Raw genomic sequence first — 23,672 nt, forward strand, 5'->3', positions numbered from 1 at the left:
TGTCATAGTGTAAGAAAACTGATGCAGCAAATTGTTGTTGGTCCTGTCAGGTGGAACAGTAAAGTCGGTCTGGTGTTACCAAAAGCATCTTGCAGAGACAAAGCAACTTCTAGTTGAATTAAAAGACAAGCCGCCCTGACAAAATATCACCATATTAAGTTGTTTTGGCAGACAGTTGCCTATTTACATTTCCAGCAGTCACAGAGCAACATTATCATCCCATTGGAGTCATGCCTGTGTCCACCTGATGAATCTAAGTCCAATATTCACTCTATTGTAAGCTCTGGTTTGGTCTCCACCAACTCCTGAGAAAAATATCTGTCTCTTTAGCTGCGACATGCTCCACAGCAGGTTTATCAGAGCTTGTAAAAAAAGTAGGGACATTTTTGATTATGAACATGTGTTTGGACTTTAATAACATTTTGAAAATTGTGATCAAAGTGAGAACATTTTTGGAGAGTGAGGGCATTTTTTGTAAAGTGTCTGCACTTTCTTTTTTTTCTTCTTTTTTTGGAACATTACTGCATTTTTAGAAAGTTCTAACATTTTGCAAATTAAGAATATATTTCAAAGTGAGGAGATTTTTGGAAGGCAAAAACATGTTTTGATAGTGAGGAAATTGAGGTGAAAAGAAAGACATTTTTGCAAATGAAGGATCTTTGAATAGTGAGGGCATTTTGGAAAGTGAAGATATTTTGTCCGGTCCTCTTTAAAGTGCCATTTGGCGTTAAGAATTGTTCAGGTTAGGGTTAGTGCGAGGGAGTGCATTTAGTCAATGAAGGTTCTCTTGCAAGTACAAACGTGTGCATATAAATATTTGCATGCACACAAACATGAACATTCTTACATTAACTGTAACTCCAAAGTTTCTAATGTGATGAATCATGATTAACACTGAAGACTTCCTCCAACTTAGAAGAAGAGTAATCTAAGAAAGTACACACACACACACACACACACACACACACTGTACATCCTTCTCAGTCATACTGCAGATCCTCTGGCTAAAGTTTTTTTTTTCCTCTCCAGAATGAATTAAGCATAAGTTTTCCTCAGTGTGAATTAAAAATCGATAGCGCTGAGAGTTGCAGGTATGTTGGTGGATGGAAGAGGAATCAAAGTTAATTCACTTTCACAGTTTGCCAAACGAATGAATAAAATATGATGTTCCAGTTTGAAGAGAAGGGCGGAAAGATTCTCTAATTGGAATTTCTGTAGACTGAACGAAAAGTTGTGTGGAGACAAATTAAACATACATACACACACACACACACACACACACACACACACACACACACACACACACACACACATAGTGCGTCTCACTATCTTTGTGGGGACCCGTCATCAACATAATGCATTCCCTAGCCCCTTACCCTAACCTTAACCATCACAACTAAATGCCTAACCTTAACCCTTACCCTCACCCTAACCATAACCTAATTCTAACCCTAATCCTAAAACCAAGTCTTAACCCTCAAACAGCCCTTTAAAGTTGTGGGGTCCAGCATTTTGGCCCCACAAAGCTGTCCGGACCCCACAAGTATACTGTATTCCTGGTTTTTGGACCCCACGAATATAATTAAATAAGAACACACACACACACACGTACATATTGAACATTTAATCAAGTTATTCCCTTAGGTAACCCAATGTCTTGGCATACGCTCCATCCTTGGCATTGTGGGAATATGAACATTGATTAAAATAGGACAAAAATGCTCTGTGCAGTCATTTGCTTTTTAAATATGACTCTATATATACTGATTTCCACAACTTTAGTCATGATCCACTGTTACTTTGCATCTCATTTATTTCTATTTTAACAAGCCTAACGGCTGCAGAAATACAGAAAGTCAAACATGCGGCCTGAGGTGATAATTCTGAACAAATACTAATAAAATATTTTCAAATGTTTGCACAAAATAAAGCTGACAAACTTCTGGGAAATCGGCTATACTGCCTCCACCCTCCAAGTCACACCACCACTCGCAGACACACGGGTAAACACCAGCCCCTGGCCATTAGAGGTCACATTTGGGCGCACAGCTCATAAAGCTGGGGGCGAGTGGCGCTGCAGCGCAGGGGGGGTTGTAACCGTAGTGACGTGGTTGCTGGTGACAGAGTGACATTGACGGACATGTTTACCGTAACCTCGCTTCGGCCTTGGCTGAAGAGGAATGGACGTTGTAATTCTTTTCTTCATTGTAACACTTGTTCTAGCACGCCATCATGGTTTACATCTGTGACTGAGTGACAGATAGAGGGGGAAGAAGTATTCAGATCCTTCACTTAGAGCCCCTATGTACAGTAGTGCTTCTAGACCATTTCAAATGGAGGGGCCAGATGGGACCACATGCAATTTTAGGGGTAAGACTAACGATACATATACTGTAACAATAAACACAGGAATACTTATTCAGTGTTCAACCCACATTTTATGTACCACTGCACATGTTTAATATTCCCTCTTTGGGGATAAAGGTGGGGTTAGGGGGGCCAGAGGGGGGTCGAGGCTTTATATTACGGGGGTACTGGCTACCCTAGCTCCCCCCCCAAAAAAAAAAAAAAAAAAAAAAACCTGCCCTTGCCTTTGTGACACATTTTTATCAGTTTATAGCGTCTTTCAAATTATTCTGGTGGCACTGATCTCTTGTTTCTGTTGAAATACGTATTACAGTAGATTAATCCTGGTGAAAGTAGGCAACGTATCATCATACTATGTTAATGTAGTGTATGATATCTTAAAAAAAGTAATGCACAATTCTTTGTGCCGTTATCCTACCAATGTCCAGCACCATGAGCGATCAGAGCACCTGCACTAGCCCCTGCAGTGCAGAACCTGTTTAGGCAACAAACTACTTAGTTAGGTTTAGGAAAAGATCGTGGTTTGGGTTCCAATAAGTAGCCCTACATTTGTTACGTGACTTACATATGTGGCGTTAGTTAAGTACGTAAGTTACTTAACAAAAGTAAGTTAAACGTTGACTTTTGCTTTCACACGGGACACTAACAGCGGTACTGTGAAAGTCCTGTGTTTGTTGACCCATCCATCCACCCGGATATCCTCCCTAGATGGACGTTTTCGCTCTATACACTAGGTCACTGGACTTCCTCCTTAGAGTCAGCCATGCACGTCTTGGCTCAAGATGACATGGGTTATCTACAAATTAAATAGTGCTTTTTTCCCCTGTAGGTTTAAGTATTTACAGTAAGAGAACAGCCATAAGTAGGTGCAGACTGTGTTTTGTTTTCAGCCTTTGATTCTTGGTGTTCCCATGGTGTGCAGTCTGGTATACTGTCTTTCTTTTTCTACCTCTGGGGTCAAGATTAGATGCTTCTAAATCCTACAGATAAAGGCCTCAGGATAATGTAGAAATACCAAATAAATATTCCATTACATGTAAAAGTCCTGCATTTAAAAGTGAATCTTTATTGGAGACCTCATGCTGTACCGGTAGGTGTGACTATGGGGGCTTTTACACCTAACCCATTTAGTCTGGTTGAATCGCATTAGAGTTTGTTTGGTGTGAATGCAGAAATTGCTCTTGGATGCGCACCAAAAGCAGACCAAACAATCATACCAATATTTACTTTCTGGCTCCTGCCCCAGACACATCTGACCAATAAGCAGAGTGAACGTTCTTGCGTGGTTTGTAATGACGCATTTTGGTACTCTTGGATTTTTTTTTTATGTGTGAAATGAAAACGAACCAAGGGGAAATCGCTCCAAGTCTACAAACTCATCCACTGATTCAGGCCAGAGCAAACAAACTATAGGTGTGAAAACACCAAGGTCCAACTAATCAGGGCTGTGGTTGGGTAGTGTGACTCCTGACCTCATATTTCTAAAAGTCTGGCCGAAAAGTCAGGCTGAAAAACCATGACACATTGTGTGATCCCTCTCACTGCCTCTCTCCATTTCTAATCTTCCACAGGTTTAAACTTACACCTCAGTGTATACCCAACCCTATTTCCCTGTTTTAGCCTCAAATACTTTGTACGTCCCATTAAGTGATGGCAATTCATGGGACCTTTTAAGATGCTGTAGGTGGGATTGTGAAGATCCAGGACTTAGCCAAAGAATTTGAACATCGGCAACTTCTCAGTCCCTCTCCCCCCTTTCTGCTAGAGGCCAAACAGTCTCCTAAGCCCCTCCTCCCACAAGGGAGAATGAATGTGTGTGCATGAGCAGTGATTGACACGCAGTTAGACACCCCCCCTGGCCCTGATTGGTGTAAATGAACAGGGAGCTGTGGATTTTCCTCTCTACAGGCTGTAGGTGGTGCCAGAGGAGCTGGATTTCTTTTTTTAAAATTAACTGCTTTATGTAGCTCTACTGTAACATAGGGTCAGTTTCAGCAAATATGACAGAAAGTTATTTTTAAAAGTCTTACCTACTGCATCTTTAAGTTTAATGGAGTATACAAGCTAAATTCACATAAAGAGGGTTTAATGGAGTGTGGTTGAAACATAAAGCTGGAAAATGGTTCTCCTCACTGCTTTGACAGCTTTTTGATGTGATGAAATTATATTTGGTAATTTGAACAAACCATTGTAAACAGGCCCACGGTGCAATGTCACAATTGGAAACAATGATAATTCAGTATGTTAAATGTGTCCTACTCTTCTCCAGGAATAGCTATAGGTAGATATGAATATGTATATTACTGATGCATTAACTTTAGGTAATGTTGTATCTTTGTGAATATGGAGCTTATATTCTCAAATTGTGGTAGAGAACATGGTAGGGGACATGAACCTGTGTGAGGGCTCTGGGGCAAAACTTTGCTGTTAGTCCCCTTTTGACCGCTCACATATTTATTGAAAGACATTCACTCAATTCACCACCCAACATAAACTAAGTTGATAAAAGGAGTAAAAACTAGATTTTGAAAGAGGGTCCCTATTCAAGACAGGCCCACAAGATTGAAAGAATAGTACAAAGTTTTCGGGAAATACTTGTATTTGCTTTCTTAGTTAGTTAGATGAGAAGATCGCTACTACTCTCATGTCAGTGTGGTAAATATGAAGCTACAACTTAGCTTAGCATGAATGAAACAGCTAGCCTTGTTCTGTCCAAAGATTATGCCTTCCAGCAACTCTAAAGCTTACTAATTAACACCTTATGTTGATATGTACCTTGTTGTTTAAATTCAGACAAAGGCCAGGGTGTAAAAACTCAAATTTGTGTTTATTCGGGGGGGTTATGCATTGAATAATTCTATTAAAATGCAAACAGTCTTATAGAATAGCTAAAATTGGACGTGAACAGAGTCTGATCAGGGCGGTGTGTTTATAGGATAAACCCGTATTTTCAGACTCATTACACTCTGACCTACATTTTTCCTTTCCTTGCGTTGTTTTTCGTTTCCACCTTATTTCCCTCTCTCATATAGCCTCTTTCTGTCTCTCTCTCTGACAGGCCTAGCTGGCAGTACAACTCAGATTGGTGTGAAATCGCCGCCTAACAGGCGGGAAATTGGCTCTGTTATTTTTGGAGCAGAGTCATAGGGGACCGTCGGACCATCATCCTCTCTCTAATGAGCAGGTGATGGAGGCGTAGCTGGGGAGGGAGGGAAGGAGGAAGGGAAGGAGGGAAGGAGGGAGGGACAGAGCGATGCATGGCGTCTCTAACACCAAACACATGGCAGATGTACAGAGAGGGAAAACAGCTCTGCAAAAAAGTAACTGAGAGAAAGAGGAGAAGGAAGAAAAGAAGGAATGAGATGGTGTGATGAGATTTCTTGTGGCTAATACTGTATGACTATCCCCATCTGATTAGGGGGGTTGGTTTTGTCTCAACATCGTCTATATTAGGGAACATATAGAGCAGTGGTTCCCAAGCTTTTTTTGCCTGATGTACAGTCGTCATGTATCCAGTAGCCCTTCATCATCACCCCCTATCCAGTCCTTCAAGAAAAATGCGGAGGTTTTTTGTGATTGTTGCGGGCAAAAATCTTGATTATGCAGCACATTTTCTTAAAAATTGCGATGGAATATGCGGGATATTTATGCAATTTTATGCGATGAAATTGCGGGAACTTGCAAAAACTGCGTTTTCATCATGGCTTCATCGCGGGACGTGCAGCTTTTCGATGATGTTCACGTCGCGTAATTACGTAATTCAGTCACTTCATAACGTTCCCATGGCAACAGGGGAAAATGGCTGCTCTTGTGTGACGTAAACACAACATTTTTCAACTTTCTGCTAAGATATATGTGACTTTTTTGCAACAAAAATGTGGGGATTATGAAATCATGCAAGCCCCGCATATTTTGCGCGGAAATCGGCAATTTATGCGGCGAAAGTGCGGCGTATTTGAAAAAATGCGCCCCCGCATAAATATGCGGACTTTGGCTGATTATGCATTGAATTATGCGATCGCATAATCGCGTTTTTCTGGAGGGACTGCCTATCATGCTCCAAATGGATCCTACACATTAAAAAGGGGTGTTTTTAAATGTTTGTTTCAATCTCACATGCCGACATTTCTTGATGTGACACCCGTATCGGCAGGCTGGCTTCTGTAACAAAACACTGATGAAAAATAAATCTGTTTTATGATATGACAACGCTCCGGTTAAGGTTTGGTTAGGTTCAGGGAAAGATCACAGTTTGGGTTGAAATTACTACTACATTAAGGTTAGGGGATCTTTGTCGTTGGTGGTTACAATAGTCTGGATCAACGGAAGTACATTTCCAGGATAAAGCCTGACATCCTGCGCGTGAGCCACACACTCTCTGTGTCAAAATCCCTTCGCTACATTAAACAACAAACTTCGAGCTAGCAAGCTACATGCTAAAAATTTGAAAATTTGAATCGTGTACATAGGCGTTGATTTCGGTGGGGACGGTGGGGACGGTGGGTACGCGTACCTATCAGATTTCGTCATGAGTCATTTGTACCCACCACTTTTTTTGAAAACCTCGAGCTCAATTTAAAAAAAAATAAAGTTCATAACACATATAATTCTTGAGCGACAAATCCCAACAAATCCACAAAAATCTCTATCCCCACAGGGCAGACACAGACACAGCCGCTCTGCTGCTGCGCTGGCTACACGCTTCTCTGTTCACAACACTGCAACAACTGTAACATTGGGATACGTTCTCCTTTCGTAGCTCTCAAGTCTAAGTCACATCATGTCACATTGTCAACATGGCATAGGCTAGTGGATCATATGTCTAATGCTTTTTGAAAACTTAAGGCTTTCTTCTTCATAAAACGTGTCGGACATCATCACATTTATGTATACATTTTTATCAGTGTTGTATAAAGTACTAGAAAGCAATACTTGAGTAAAAGTACAAGTATCGTACTAGAAAAAGACTTTGGTAGAAGTGAAAGTTACCTTTTAGAATATTACTTAAGTAAAAGTCTTAAAGTATCTTATATATACTGTACTTAAGTATCAAAAGTAATTTTCTAATATTTAATGTACTTAAGTATTTGAAGTAAAAGTTTTTTTTTTTTTGTTTTTTTTTTAAAAAGCAAGCAGTTAGAACTTTTACTGTGAACTTTATTATGGCTTTCTTATAGTAAAGCATAAAGCATATTCAGGGTTCCCATGACGTTATCTTCACCACTACCCTGTTCACCGAGTTCACCACTATCGTCGGGGTGGTCGTCTACGATAACGGGAGGTCCTCCAGTAGGTGCTCGTGCTTCCATGGCGGTTTTAGTTGTGCGTCCTCCTCCTCCTTTAGCAACAAACAAGCGCTGAAATAGAGCGCGCGGTGTGCGGAGCATGCGTAATGCAATCTAGGAGCAGTGATTCGCCAAACCTCCCTTATTGCAGTCCCACACATTTCTTCTAATTTTATTTTTTTAGTAACGAGTAACGAAGATGCTTAGTGGAAATATAACAGAGTAAAAGTATACATTTTATCTAGGAAATGTAGTGGAGTAAAAGTGAAAGTTGACATAAATTTAAATAGCGAAGTAAAGTACAGATACGTGAAATTTCTACTTAAGAACAGTAACGAAGTATTTGTACTCCGTTACATTACAACACTGATTTTTATTCATTTACATTAGTAAGCTACAGGACAGCGTCTTTCAAAACATGACCTGCACGAAAGAGAAAAAAAAATGAATGCGTCATTGTACCCATCACTTCTGAAAATGCACTTCCGAATGCGTCTTGTCCCTAGCACATTTCAAACCAAACTGACGCCCACGATCATGCAAATAGGCAGGCCTGCTTGGTTCTTTGGAGTAATGATTGTAAAGATTTACAAAGAATATGTTTACGGCATTTACTCTTTAACTGGAACGTTTTGTGGACCGATTGATGGGATTGCTGTGATTTAACCATGCATCCAGCTAATTTAAATAGCTCATGTTACTGTGTTGTTTGAACAATTAACTTCAGCCAGATACGGTTTAGCCCCAACTCAGAGTAGTTTCCTGTATCTGTGTCACGTGGGCTCCGCCACGGCCACGCCTCTTTAGGAGACTAGCGGCAGGTCCTGAGTGTATTGATTCCAACAGGAGAAGTGAACGTGAACACAGATTATGAGCGATTCTTTTGCCCCATACTCACCAAAGTATGTATTGGATATACATTTTTCACAAGCCACATATCTCTAGAACATTCTGACACTAAAATGGCATTTTTCAGACGGACTTACTCAGGACCAAACTCTAGCGAGATCTGGCAACACAGCTAAGCTAGCGTCAACTAACGTCGTGAACGCCCTAACAAAACTAATCTCTCTGATGGTAAATATGTATGTACCGTTTCATACCATTGGAGCTGCTTGAAATGCGCTATCTTTAGTATAAAGTATCTTTGCTTCAGCTAATATTCTATGTGGCGTTTTCTTTTGCGGGGTCCAAATGTTCCACTAAAACAAGTTCCTTCCCAGAGCCACCGTCGCTGCGTCTGGAGCTCAGCGCTGATTGTGATTGGTTTAAAGAAATGCAAACAACCTGGAGCGTTCTCCACAGCGCTGTGGTGGTCCGGCAATGCAAGACTATGGTTACAACAATAAACAGATGGTTAAGGTTAGGGAACGATCGTGGTCATTCTTTTCAAAAAACTGTCAACTGTCAGTAGTAAACTGGAAATTAACAGCAGTCTCCTGTGTTTAAGTCTTATGATTTGTTGACCTATCCATTCACAACAAAAATGTTTGCATGTTTGGTATTATTACCAAAGATTTTTTTTTTTTTTTCAAATTAGGTGAGCTACTCCACAATCATTCCTCATGCCTCTGGTAACTGCAGGGGTGGGATTCACTGTTACAAAGAACAGTCCCAGTCCCATAATGCACAAACACACAGCACTGGCCTGTGCAGCGTGTGTTTATGTTGAGACAATGGAAGAAGTCAATCTAATCTTTAGCCAAAGCAGAACAACGCCTACAACAGAGAACATATAGTACTGTACAGTTAATACACACTCCTACACTACTTCCGTCACCACACACTGCAGATCATTTCTGATTCACACTGTTGCATCAACAACTCATGCAGTTTTAGATACATGGATGCACAGATTCTAAAGGAAGCTCTGCAGAGACACTTCAGTTTATAAGAGTGTACATTTATTCATTTCAAATGAACATACTGTTTCAATTATGTCCAAACCTTAACATACATCTCTTCATGACTGGCTCAGGGAATGCACAGTCACTGGTTTAACTGGAGCTTACTCACCACTGGAAGGCATCATACACATATTCATCGCGGTCCATACATTCAACACCACATATCCCAGGCAGAGCCCACAGATCCTTTGGAAGGAGGCGTTTTTTTCTGGTGGTGTAGTCGCTGACGCAGCTGTAGCTAAACACTGCCCCCTGCTGTCTGACATTCAGTATTCATTCAATGCAAAAGGAGTGATAAGGTTGGCCTACATGTGATCGTATTTAATCCATACTCAATGCTATTTATTTGTGTCACTGCCTTTTTCAACATTGCCTTTCATAAAGAGCATGTTACACCCCCTCAATAATCAAAACTTGCCAGTGCAACCACCCCAAAAACCTATTATAATTTTGTTTACATAAATAGACATATGAAACATAACTTGATGCAGAAAAGGCACAAATTGTTGCAGAAAAATTCACCAGAATGCAGGAAATTAAGTGTTTGATATGCTCAAAATTTTAATTTTGTTCAAAAGTGGAGATCTTAACCCCCCTCAATATTGAACCCAAAGTTAGGCCCTTGAACAAACATCTACAGATCATCTCAAAAATGAGTTCTACTTCTCCCAAGCTTTCTCAAGATAAATGGCTGTTCACACGTGAACAGCCATTTCTCCACATGATTTGTATATATCTGAGACTGGAAGATGTTAAATAGCAGCGTCTTGTAATCCCATATGGAAAACTGTCACATGTATAACTCTTAAATTTGCTATGTGCAGCAGTGAGCACAGAGCACTGGTGTGATGTTCAATATTCAGTGTTGAAAAAAGAAGAAGTTCCTTAGCAGAAATTAAATCAGTTCAATCAATCATCAAGTCATTATCTCCTAAGGAAGAAAAGAAACTATTTAATAGAAGCCACAAAGACAAAATGCATTAACTGGAAATTAAATGTTTACAATTAAAAGAAATAAAATAAAATATGGTCAACTTTCTTATCATTGTATATTTTATCTGTGTGACAGCTTGAACAAACAGTTTCCCCTTTCGTCTTTGAATTTGTTGGCCTTATTTTTCATGAACACCGTCTCCACACTTCATTATATTCAACCTATTATTTTTGGTATTTGTACCAATAAAGTCCTCCAGTGTTGGACAGTCATGTTCTGTGTGCAGCTGACGTCCAGGATGCAAAGTTACGAATCCCACTATGGCCACGCCAAGTCCCGCCCTACGAAGCAGCTCGATTGGTTGGGGTTAGGCATTTGACCTCGAGTGGTTAAGGTTAGGATAGCCGATTGGTCAGGGGATAGGACCTGTACAAACGGGGTTACGTTACCTTGCGTAAGCATGGACGCCTGGCCAATAAATGCTATTGAAGGGCGGGTCTTGGCGTGGCCATAGTAGCAATTATAAATTTGCGTCCATGACTTATTTTGGTTCAGTCTCGTGGCGTCCCAACGCGGGGGGTAACGTGGTCCCACAGGGGCCGTGGAAGTGGAACCTGAAAAACAAAGATGATAAGAAATGTTGTCTATGCTGTAAATGTGACATTAGTTAGGGATGATTAATGATGCGAGTGTCTGACTGTGTGACATTGGTTGACACATACTTGAAGCGCATGGTGGCCGGTGTGTCCTCCATGTTGAATTCGGCCACAGGGACACCTCTGGCTGCCACCTGAGGAGCAAACATGGCTGCTGGATACACAATGGACGAAGTGCCAACCTGCAGAGTGAGATTTTATTGAACATTTGAAGTAATAAAGTAAATGCCTTACATTAATGCAAATCCTATTGAACATGTTCTAATATTCTATATTATATTATGTGAAGATTTGCACACTCCTTAGTCAATAGTTTGCCCCTTCCATCATCTTCGTTTATAACACTGTACAGCTCTTTTCATTTTTTAAACTGATATTGTTTACATATTTTGTGTTTAAAACTTTTTACTTAACTTGCAGTACTTGCTTTTTCAATTCTCTTAATATATGTATTGTGACCGTTATGCATCAAAATACCGAGGCAAATTCCTTGTATGTGAAAACCTACTTGATTCTGATTCTGAACAGTGAGTGAAGGTGAAAGATCATGTGATAATTTCAAAGTTCCTTTATTTTCAGAAAGCGTTAATAGAAAATGTCTACATTAATAATAATTTATTAGTTTAGTATGACAGTCTTGCTGTCAATGCAACATGTTTTACCTTTATACAGTACTAAATTCAACATCCAAAACGTTGCTACTTCTCCAAAAAAACATGGGAAAAAAAAGATCTTCAGCAGTGTTGTACACTTATTGAGTATGGAAATAAAAGTGGTGAGTACATTAGTGAATTTGGCAGTAGTACTTATACACTTTATCATTATAGGTCACTTTTGGGTATTTCACATTGACTTTATATTAATTTCCTGGAGACTTAAGACCTTGACACACCAACCCGATAATCGGCCATCGGACAGTCTGGCGAGGTCAGTGACTCGAGTCTGTTCGGTGTGTTCCGTGCCGTCGTCAGTTGGAGGGGCCGTCGGTCTACATTTTGGCAGACCTGACTTGCTGGGTCGGAGGGCAGGCAGTCGGACTCAATGACCAATCTGATTAGTGGAGTGCTAGCCCTTGACTAGCGAATCAGTGCACTTATGTTAGCATGACGAACAGCCTCTCAAAATCTGACGAAAATCTTTTAAACTGACCTTTGTTGATCTGAAATGAAGACAGATTCAGCAACTGCATGGCCTATTTCTCGCTTAAAATGTTTTCAGAAACACGTTTCGGTGAACTATCTTCGTAAAATATGAGATTGTATTCTGAATGAGCCGCCATTATGCTCGGTTGTAAAATCTGGGAGCAGCCAGACCCACGTGACGCGTTCGTCCAATCAGCTGCCGGTTTTCATTTTTTGGGCGTGTTCTGAGGCACTTTTTTGACCAACCTTGGGAGACTGATCAGTCCGACTGCCTTTCCTCCTGGCTGTCGGGTTGGTGTGTCAGGGCCTTTACCCTAACCACTACTTGTCTTACCCTAACCTTAACCACTGACCCAAAAAATCTGCCTTCTCCCAATTGGGGACACAGCTTTTGTCCCCAATTGAACAAGCCATCCACAATTAACTGGCCTTTAGTCTGAAATGGGTCCCTGAAAGGTTGGCTAAGTCAGGAACACACACACACACACACACACACACATACCACGAGGCAGAGGTCACAGCTGTCCAACACTTTCTCAGCCTGGGTGAGGATGTCTGAGTCCAGACTCTCTCCAAACCAAACCACAGCTGGTCTCAGGAGACCGTGACAGCTTTTCTGCTCACACCTGAAAAAAAACACACACACACACACACACACACACACACACACACGCTTTGTCAAAAAGAATAACCTCATTTGAAAAGAGCAGAGCACTAAAAGAGAACACGATTGTGTGACTTACCTGGGCAGCTGCAGAACAGGGATCTGGGCGTCATTTGTGTCTGGGTCTGGAGCTCTGAGGAGGCAGTTTGATAAATTCATGTCATGTAATACTTAAACTGAGTCCCTATCTGATATTTATATTTTCCTTTATATAACAGCTGCACAGTGCACACTTCAAATACATAAAAGTTAGTAAATCCAAACCATTTTAGGGAAGATATGGTTGACCATTTAATACGTTTACACTATGAGAACATTGCCAGCATTACAGCTGTTTCATCTGTGTTTTTGACACAATAAAGTAATTAAATAAACTTTAAAAAATATCATGAAAAAACACTACAAACACAGAAGTCCTGACCACAAAGATAGATTAGCCCGAAAACAAACATCCAAAGTGATACTTTCAATTACCAATTTATTGAATTGTATGCAATTGTATCTTATTTATTCATCTTCTCCATGAATGTTTGTATTCCTTTAAAACCCTTTAATTTACCTTTAACACAGTGAGACGTTTACATCGTCTTTATGACTGGAGGTTTAATCAGAATCACTGTTAACAGTCCGATTGATTAGTGGAACATTTCAGCTATTAAAAACGTCAATTTTAAATGTCAAAGTGACATTTCATTTCGGTCGCAGATTTTCACCGCGTCGTCAGCTGTTATTTAGCTGCCGACATCTGACAGACTGTAACAGGCTTTTTTGTTCTCTGGCATTTTGTTCTCAAATGAATATGATCAATATCTCTGCTCACATTTTCACATTGTTGAGGAAAACAGTCCAATCCAACCAAAAGACACCGAATAAAGCTCTTACCCTTTGCCCTCCAGAGCATCACAGATGGGGCTCTTGTAATTGGCTGCTTCATGACCACAGCTCATACAGCGGGTTTTAAACAGACTTCCTGGATTAACAATACAAGAGACAACATGTCTCATGTGCTGAAACAACTCAATCAATTAGTCGGAAGACAGAAAACTATTTCAACAATCAATTGTTTTGTGTAATATATCAACAAGAATGCCAAATATTTGTAAGCCCCAGCTTCTCCAGTCTGAAAAGGTACATATATTAATCTTTAAAAACTTAATTTATATTAAAAAAAGGGTAACACTTTACTTGAAGGTATCTACATAAGAGTGACATGACACTGTCATGAACACATGACTCTGTCATGACACATGAACCCTAACCCTAACCCTAACCCTAACTTGTCATGACAAAAACCGAATGACACTTACTAAAAGAAGCGTTATGTCATAAACGTTTATGACTTATTTATAATGTTTATGACACGTTCATGACAGTGTCATGTCACTCTTATGTAGATACCTTCAATAAAGTGTAACCAAAAAATGTTCCTACTTTTATGACATTTTATAGACTAAACAATTAATCAACTATTGAAAATGATCAGTGGATCAATCAGTAAAATTATCAGTAAAAATAATTATACTCTTAATTGATGCTATCCATTTTCCTGTTGTGTCTGAGCAACAAGGAAAAGCAGCAAATCCTCAAAATCTAGAAGCTGGAACCAGAGAATGTTTGGCATTTTTACTTGAAACATTACTTTTTAATACTTAGTAGAGTACCAGAATATTTAAGAATAGATTACTAGATATTGAGTATCTTCAGCGGTTTCTACTTGCCGTGAATTTCCAGCATGTTTTTGGATCCGGCGCGGCGGTGGAGCTCGTCGATATTTTGAGTGATGACTGTAACCTGTCGTCCCTGTTTGCTCAGTCGCTCCTCACACTCTGCGATGGCCAGGTGGGCGGGGTTGGGATTTTTTGTGAGCATGACCTCGCGGCGGTAATGGTAAAACTCCCAAACACGGGAGGGATTCCTGGAGAAGGCCTCTGGGGTGGCAAGTTGCTTAAAGGTGACAAATCGTGAGAGGGCCATTAATATGGACAAAGTTCAGTGTTGATCAAAAAGTTCCACAGCTAATTATTAGCTCCTTTGTCATAATTGTTTTTGGTCGTTGGAAATTTAGGCAAAATAATGGAAGAGAGAAGAAACAGCAACAGAGACAACTGAGCACAGAGCCATCTGCACAGCACTGTTTCCACTCAGCTTCAGAAATGCAATGAAGTTCCCAAAGAATTAGGTATGTGGGTATCAGACTATTTTTAGTCACAATGAAACTTTCAGTGAACTTCCTCAGTGAATCTGAGATGCTAAAAACGTTCCCCTTGTGACAGATTGGCACTGTTTTACGACTCTCAGAGTTGTACAATACATTTTTCAAATACGCTGTCTTGCCATTGTTCACACATTAAAGAGTGATAGATTGATCTGTAAAAACTGATGCAGTTGGAGAAAAATGTTTCGTATCCTTAGGTGGGCGGTCAGTTGCTATATAAATGAAAGAATTGGGGGGTTGTTTCTCACATATTTGACTGAGAAATTAAAATTAAAATCCCCAGGAGGAGCTGGAAAATGTTGCTGGGGAGAAGGACATCCGGACTAATTTGCTTAGCCTGTTGCCACTGCGACCCGGCCCCGGACGAGCAGCAGAAAAAGTATGGAAATTAAAATTAGCATTGTAGAATACACTCATTTGCCAGTGTATTAGGACCATCGAGCTAAAACTAATATATAATAATCTAATACAACAGTCCTGCAATAAATCATCCCTTCACAAAGGTTACACTGTTCAGTTTTTGTTGAAAATGTTTTAGAGAGTTCTTTATTCAACTTTATGATAATTTCGGAGGCTGTAGTTTGTGCTGCTGTCCTATTGAAATGCATTATACTTACAGGTATATAAAATATCAAGTATAATACAGTTCAATAAATGATAATATATTCCATCTTGTGAAGGGCTCATTGCATGGTTGAAATATAGTCTCACAAAAATATAAAATGTGAGTCGCCTTCAAAAAATATCCACGGCACACCAAATTAAAATGCCTTTATTTTACCTGGCAATATGTATTTAAAATGACCAACGCTTTGCGACCGACATAGGTCTTCATTATCAATATGATAATATAGTTGCATACCTGTGCTTGCCATTGTCTCCAGTAGCCTCCTGCTCCTCTGAAGGTTGGGACTCCGCTCTCTGCACTCACCCCTGCTCCGGTGATGATGGCTATATTCTTCGCCTTGGAGAAAATCTCCCTGAATGCTGCCAGGTCTGAACATAAACACGCCCAGAAACACAAATAACATAACACACAAAATGACAATAACGAAAGCTAATGGATTTGTGGAAGACTAATATAATAATTGCTTGTCAGGATGAGCATGTAACAGAAGCAGAAATGGAAGGAAAAAGGAATACCTGAACTGGGTCTTGCCATGTTTTGGCTGCCCCACTGCCTTTTCAGGTGGACATACAGGTGAGAGTTTATTAAGCCTCTACAGGACCGCTGGAGCACAATCATCGGGTTTTGGCTAGTAGGGAAGAAAAATATGACACGTTTCACAATGGAAACAATTTCCTCCGATGTAATCACAGATTTGACAATTGAGACTTTTACACACTAAGCTATTTTTCTTCAAATAATTACGAGCCAAACTTTAACAAAACGAACAAGTAGATCAGAAATGTCACTTCCGGCTGCCATCTTCGTTTGGATTAGCAAAAGACTTGGGAAACGCAATAAATGTTTGTTGTGTGGCTGTTGTTCCAGCCTAATAGTCTTCAGTCGATCTGGAAATGCCTTTGAGCTAAACTGAGGTAAACTACACCACACCAATAAGGTACATTAAGGTGTTTTGTCAGTAAAATTGTGAAGCTTTTGGGATAATGCATTAATCAATTTAACGTTACTGTAACATATTGCACGATACCATCTAGCTACATTTTTAATGCAGCAATTCTGATCAAAAGTATTACAGATTTCATTATAACACGCAGGCGTGTTGAACTTTTATTGCATATATGAGACTAAAAACTATTTAACTCATAGAGGTGTTGCGCTTCGGCCCGTCTTGAAGGGCTGCTGTACGTTTTGCAAACCACCAGATGTCACTGTGTTTCTGTGGATTAAAGCCCCAAAAAGTCATCTCTTTTTCGGTACAAATAGAAAGAAAGCCCCAAAAGCTTCATTCACTTATCACTCTAGTTTTCCTACACAATAACAAACATGGAACTTCCTAAATAGCAGTTACCGGAGCCTGTCGTTAGCTGGCTTTAACATATGCTAGTTAGCTAGCTAGCTAGCTAAGCTAACAGCCTGTCAGCAGGTTAAATGGAAGTTAGCTAGCACGCTAACAAGCTAGTGCTGGTATCCAAGGAAACAGCAACGGCTTCACCAGCAAGCATCACATTACGCTGTGAAGTGGCGTGCCCATGGCAGAGTGATAGAGAAAGACTCTATGGCTCTGGCCCATGGTAATGAGTCGTGGATGTTGTTACAGCTGTGTTTTGCTAACGTTAACTAGCTACTTACCTTGCAGGGCAGCTGGATTGTCGCGATATCTACGAGATCACACGATACTAAAATCCAAACCAACTGGCTCGTCAGGTTCAGCCCATGGATGTATTAAGAGAGGTTCAGCCAGGACTATCAGCTGAAGTAAGCAGGACCTCAGTCAGTCGGGTGTTTTTCTCCATGGATGTATAATACGAAGGTTTTCTCTCATTCACCAGCCCAGCAGCAGTAGGAAGTGGACTGGTGTGTGAGGAAATGAGCCTATGAAGAGGGTCAGCGAGGTAGATAACAGATAACAACCCCAACAAAACAAGACATTACCAGCAGAGGGAGCATTTGTACTACAGTCATCTTTTTTGCTGTATGTGTGAATTTTAAGTAACACTGGCCCCTAACGACATCACTGTGGGTAGAAAAGACAACTTCTTGTACTTTTTAACTCTTTTTTTGTTTGTTCATAACAACTAGCTACATAACCAATATTTTTATTTTTATTTGATTTTGATTATTTTACTTTTATTCCAGATTGTAAAACTCTGTTACAAGTAAAAGTCCTGCATTCCAGATGTTACCAAGTAAAAGTATAAAAATATTAGCATTCCAAATGTATTTAAAGTCCAAACAGTAAAAGCACTGGCCCATTTCAGAATGTTTATTATAGGCTATTATTGATTATAATTATTCATGCATTAATATGTAGGCTACATTGCTTCATTGTTGCAGCTGGTAAAGGTGGGGCTAATTACTTATACTGCCAGGGTGCTTGTGAATTTCACCAAGGGATCAATAAAGTATTATCTTAACCTACAATAATACGTCATTTGTTTGATTCTATTTTGTAATATTAATCTGAATCTGCAAATAATGTAGTGGAGTAAAAAGTATATTTCCCTCTGAAATGGAGAAGAACTTTAAAGTTGCAGAACAATGGAAATACTCTAGTGAAGTAAGTAGGCCTACCCCAAAATTGTAAAACTACAGTACTTGAGTAAATGTAGGTACATTCCACCACTGTCCATATAGCTGCCGAAAACAAAATAGTCCAAATGTACTTGTGGTGTCCCTCTGTTGTGCTTTCTTACTGAAATAATTGTGAACCCATTTGCAATCATTTTTATTCTCCCTTCTCCACTAGAGGCAGCATTGGATTAATAGAGTATAAAGCACAAGATAGATAGATAGATAGATAGATAGATAGATTACTATAGTCACAATGGGAAATTGCAGGTTGCAGCAGCCAGGTGACAAACAAATGAGGCAGGTAAGAATAAGTTGACATGAGACTTTCCTAACATTACAATTTGATTATTGTAATACTGAACTCAAGCGGTATTTCAATTGAGTAAGGCAGTCCTTTTCTACAGTCTATGTCCCTGCAGTCCTTCTTCTGCTCCATATAGTGAATATTTAATAATGCTGTACAAGAGTTGGCTTTTTAAAAGAAAAAGCAGCTACGGTGTTTTAGTTGATATAGATTTTAAATGTAACCTTTTACTTATAGGCAGTACTCACAGTGCTATTGTCAGAATACTGTGGCCGGTTTCATGCAATACATTTGTTTTATATCATGTTTGCCATTATGAATTCCACACCCTGTAATTAGAACAGGTGCCTCTTGTGGTTGAGCCTGAGTCAATCCTGTCACTTTCTTTGTCCCAACCAGAATGCATTTCTATTGGCGAGTCTTGCAGGTGTTGTCAAACTAAAAGAAAAACAATGTTAGCTTGTGGTGTCAGAAAGAAGTAAGATTTGCTATATTTACAAGCAGCACGAAACTCAAATGTTTGACAAAATATGACTAAAAAGGTCCAAACTGTACAAGCATGTTTTGATTCTGCATATTGACTTTAATGGGTGTTTTATCTCACCAATGACATTTCAATATCAAGTGTGAACTTTATATTTCTTATCGTCTTTGAGTTTCCTATTTTATTACTATAAGTGATTCATCAACCTTTTTTGTGATATATCCAGACCTGTCCTTGTAGTTCATGTGAAACTAAAGATGGTGCAAGAAATATTTTTTTTTTATTATCAACTTATACATACATTATTTTTTTGATGAATCAGTTATTCATTATTCTGTTGATTTAAATGTCAAATAATAAAATGCTATCACAAGTTCCCAGATGCCAAGGTGGCATCTTCAAATTGCTTATTTTTCTGAACGAACAGTCTGAAACACAAAGACATTAGAATACATTTTCAATGATATAAAACAGAGAAAAGAAACAAATTCTAACTTTTGAGTTTGTTTTTGCTTGATGATAAAATTACATTTTAATCAATTACCAACATTGTTGCTGATTATGAAAGGAATTCATTGACTGTATATATGAGCCACACAAGAGAGTTTAAATAGTGTAATTGATGTGAATATGGTCATTCTTTTCATTGGACAATGTGTTCTAAACGTGGAGTTGGAACTGCAGGTGGAGCTGACTTAGAGTAAAAGAAAGGAACAGAAGCTCATCAATCCTGCCATATCTCTCTCTCTCTCTCTCTCTCTCTCTCTCTCTCTCTCTCTCTCTCTCTCTCTCTCTCTCTCTCTCTCTCTCTCTCCCCCTCCCTCCCTCCTACCCTCCATCACAATACCCCGCCCCCCTCCTACACCGTCTGCCCGGGCGGGTGCACGAGTGGCTGCTGCGGCGCAGAGTCTCTCGCAGTCCCGCCGGTCGCCAGTGGACGCTGCCCGCCTGGCCGAACATGGCGGCGGCCCCGGAGGAGGAGGTAGACCGCAGACCGATCCGGAGGGTCCGGTCCAAGAGTGACACGCCTTACATCAACGAGGCGAGGATCTCTTTGCACCTGGAGACAGGTAGGCAGCCAGCCAGTGACACGGATGCTCCCCCACGTCATGTCTGGGTGTGTTAGTAGCCTCCGCGGGGGGATATCGTAGGGAATCGCTGCTCGCTGTGAGAAATTGCTCTATCGTTTAGTGACAGTTCCCATGCATTAGCATGACTTTGGGCTTTCATTGTGCAGCTCTGACGGTATCCCATGGTGCTCAGCTGCACCTGGGTAGGCTATTTGGTAACCACACAGTGACTCACGCTCTGGGAAGAATTTCCCACGTATAGGCTGTTTTTTATTCCAGCCATGCATGTGTGATATGCGGTCTGCAAGGCACGGCTAGATATGGGAACCCTAATTATCCCTATAGGACGATTGATTTGTATCGCTCCAACCAGACTCCGCCTTGATTGTCGGCTGCAGTGAAACGCTGTGCAAACTTGGCCGCCTCTGGCTACTCATTTCAAATGCAGTTGTTATTATTGCATTTGGAGAAGGGTGAGGAATGCATGCTCCGGTATGCGAGATCCTCGTCAAATGTGGTGGCTTTAATCCCAGTTTGTGTGCACGAAAACAGGGCAGATAAGTTATTGTTTCCTTTGTTGCCATGGTCACGATGGTACGCTGTCACGAAGCCTGGGTGGTCGGCATCATGGTATGGATTTACAGCCAGATCTACGTTCAGTTTGTTGCCTTTTTTTATTTATTTATTTTTTTAAATAAGCTCTTTCTCCTTTGAAAATCCATCCTCATTCCCGAGGGAAGCTGCTTTAATATCACATCAGCGCGGAGCTGTCCACTGCCCCTCGGTGCTGAAAATGCCACCGAGCAGAATAGGCGAACAGAGCCGGAGGATTTACACGGAATCGGCATTCCTCTATTGGCGATCATCCACATTAGCCTACATATATGAGAGGACTTCTTTTTTTTTTTTTAAAGAGCTACTGCATCTGAATTGTGTTCGACCCTCCCCCAGAATTGGCCAATGTGACAAACCCTAGTCACACATAGCCTGGCAGTCTAGGCTAGACTCAAGCCTATATTTTCCAGATGCCAAATGTAGAAAATTCCTCTGTCTGGCTATTGTTCTGCTTTGTCTTAATGTCCTCTTTTTCCACAACTGTTCTGCTAAGCATGCCTGCTAGTCAGTAATTAAAAGGCTCTGCACTGTTTTTTTTATGCGAAGGTATAACATGACGTGTAGATTTGTTTTAATTTTAAAGCTTCTCTTATTTTTCTGCCTAATGCAAAGGTGAGAAATGTATGTGGAAAAGCCGGCCTTACGTAAATCTTAATGAGATCAGGAATTACTCACATGCTTCCTGTTTTTTTTTAGCCCTCTTAGACCTTTATGACTCATGGTGCTCTGACCCACCTACTTATAATCTCTCTCAGCTTCCCTCTCTCTGGCCCTCAACAATCTTCCTCTCCATTTTGTTTCCTCTTCGAACGCAGCACCTCCTCTTAGCGAGATATGAGTAACACTATTCTTTCTTGGAGCTTTGTGTCAGGCTTTCCATCAGGCATGGCCTGAATCTGAAGGGGTCTTACTAACAGTGCTGCTCTTGGTTATTAAAAACAAAGCAAGCTGACTGCAGTTGCATGAGGCTGGTGTGGAATCATCAAGAATCCAGTGGGCACTGCCAGCTTTACGTAAGGAGAGGGATATTTGTCTTCACAACTTTTACTCCTGTTTTCTTTTCTCTCTATCCTCCCCCCCCCTTCTCAAAATTGCTTTATTCTAATCTCATATATTTCTCAGCCCTCTGCTTACCCACTCCCCTGATTCCCATTTACTTAATGTTTGCGTGTTTAGCTGCTGTTTAGCATAAATCCAGCCCACTCTTTTCTTTGATGTGTGTCACCGTTCATATGTGACAAAAATCCATGCGTGCATGTGTAAATATGCATGCTTGTCTGGTGGGCGTGTGTGTGTGTGTGTGTGTGTGTGTGTGTGTGTGAGAGATGCTGGATGCATATGAGGTGGATATAGTAAACAAAAGTTTATCACCTAGACTTTTTCCAGATCGCTTGTTGTTCTCCTAATCTCATCCTTCTCCAGCCACATTCAGTGCTGACCCAGGATGAGATGATTTCACTACAGGTCGTTTATTTACTATCAGTCCAGAATCATAACTGCTATATTGCTTTTGTTTTACTCTAGGCCTTCATTGACCTGCTTTATTCGTAATAGAAACAGATTGGGGAGAATTAACGGCAATTTTAAAACATAAAACATGAATGTACTCACAGATCTTTTTTTAACTTAATTTATGTGGGTCATCATGATTAAGTACCAGGAAGTACATCAAATAAGGGTTAAACAACAACAATTGACATTTTTTTTCAAGTTTTCATCAGAATTTCATCTCTACTTTTACATACTATGCTTCCCTCAATACTTATTGATTATACCGACCCACCCACTACCAACCCACCTCCCTTCCCCCAACCCACCCTACCATCCGCCTACCTCTCCCACCCCCGCCCCCATTTTCCCGCCCACCATTGCTGGTCCTCATTCAAGACAGGTCCCACATACACACACGACAAAATAAATAAATAAATAAGCTGTACTCACAGATCTTGATGTCTGCTAAATCTAATATGCAGGGAAACAGCGAAAAGTTTTATATGTGTTAACCTTTATTATAATATATATAATTTAGTCTTCAAATTTCCCCTTGAGTGGCTTTGTACAGTAGTTAGACACATTTTTCAACATTCCACATATCTTCCTTAGCTGCTTGTTCCATCACTTAATTTGAGCTATATTTTGACTATTTAACAGTAAAATATTTGTTATTAGCGCTAAAAATAACATCAGAGGGTGGAGGTCTGGGCCAAAGAATGGATCGACAAAGAATGTAGCATAGACATGTCAGATTGCTTTTCATTTCCTGTTTCCTACTGACAGTCAGCATTTATTTTTATTTTAACCCTGATGACAATTGTTCCCCCCAGTAGTTTTGTGCAGAACCCAAAACCTTACCCACATAGGTTTTGTACCTAAGCCTAATTAATCTCACACACTCACAATACGGTCATAGGAATCATTTTTGTAAGGATTTTAGATGGCGCTGACGAGCAATGTCGTCTTGCAGATAGGGTGACAGATCAGAAAACACTTTCTAATTTTGGAAGGCAATCACAAATTATCTAATTTATACTAGGGGGCAGTTGAACTGCAAAACAAATTGACGGACAGACAGCTGATGTGTTATGGCCTTTGGACTTTGTACTATCACGGCTAATGTGTTGGCAAACATTTGCCTACTTGCACATCCAGTAGAAACGGTACAACATAAGTGTTCGTCGTGTGTCGGGTTTTTGTCCAACTGATGAATTTGAATCAAATGTTCACTTTCCTTCTGGCTCTGGTTTCTCTCCCGAGAAATATATCTGGCTCTTTAGCTGCTACATGTTCCACTTCCTTCACCAGCTACTCTCTAACTTTGTCTTTCCACTGT

The 23,672-nt window shown here is 40.2% G+C and overlaps 2 protein-coding genes across 6 annotated transcripts in view; one reads left to right on the forward strand and one right to left on the reverse strand.

The window, feature by feature from the left end:
- Positions 1-9,534: 9,534 nt before the first annotated feature.
- Positions 9,535-17,700, reverse strand: sirt5 (sirtuin 5). 5 transcript variants are annotated; one of them, XM_031282390.2, is made up of 10 exons: positions 17,428-17,700; positions 16,314-16,426; positions 16,033-16,166; positions 14,674-14,899; positions 13,838-13,925; positions 13,035-13,088; positions 12,794-12,917; positions 11,216-11,331; positions 11,034-11,107; positions 9,535-10,792 (listed from the first exon to the last, which is right to left on the reverse strand). In XM_031282390.2, the coding sequence occupies exons 2-9, from the start codon at positions 16,414-16,416 to the stop codon at positions 11,035-11,037; spliced, it is 918 nt and encodes a 305-aa protein (XP_031138250.1). In that variant the 5' UTR covers positions 16,417-16,426; positions 17,428-17,700; the 3' UTR covers positions 9,535-10,792; position 11,034. The 5 variants fall into 5 exon arrangements, with proteins under 5 accessions (XP_031138250.1, XP_035863416.1, XP_035863417.1 ...); XM_036007523.1 differs by having other exon boundaries at positions 16,314-17,014; XM_036007524.1 differs by lacking the exon at positions 17,428-17,700 and adding an exon at positions 17,129-17,330 and having other exon boundaries at positions 16,314-17,014.
- Positions 17,701-19,995: 2,295 nt separating this feature from the next.
- phactr1 (phosphatase and actin regulator 1) overlaps positions 19,996-23,672 on the forward strand; it is a 46,617-nt gene continuing 42,940 nt past the window's right edge. The window contains exon 1 of the mRNA XM_036007273.1: positions 19,996-20,227. Within this exon, the coding sequence (XP_035863166.1) occupies positions 20,116-20,227 (112 nt within the window). The 5' untranslated portion in view covers positions 19,996-20,115. The remainder of the gene's footprint in view (positions 20,228-23,672) is intronic.

This window comes from Sander lucioperca, chromosome 11 (genome assembly GCF_008315115.2).
Source record: "Sander lucioperca isolate FBNREF2018 chromosome 11, SLUC_FBN_1.2, whole genome shotgun sequence".
Taxonomy (NCBI): Eukaryota; Metazoa; Chordata; class Actinopteri; order Perciformes; family Percidae; genus Sander; species Sander lucioperca.

Excerpts from the sequence above, each read along its gene's own strand:
- sirt5 (XM_031282390.2), bottom strand. The coding sequence starts at position 16,416 with ATGATTGTGCTCCAGCGGTCCTGTAGAGGCTTAATAAACTCTCACCTG. Across the intron at positions 14,900-16,032 it reads GGAGACAATGGCAAGCACAG|CAACTTGCCACCCCAGAGGC; the intron begins GTATGCAACTAT and ends GTCACCTTTAAG. Across the intron at positions 12,918-13,034 it reads CCTGTTCTGCAGCTGCCCAG|GTGTGAGCAGAAAAGCTGTC; the intron begins GTAAGTCACACA and ends GTTTTTTTTCAG.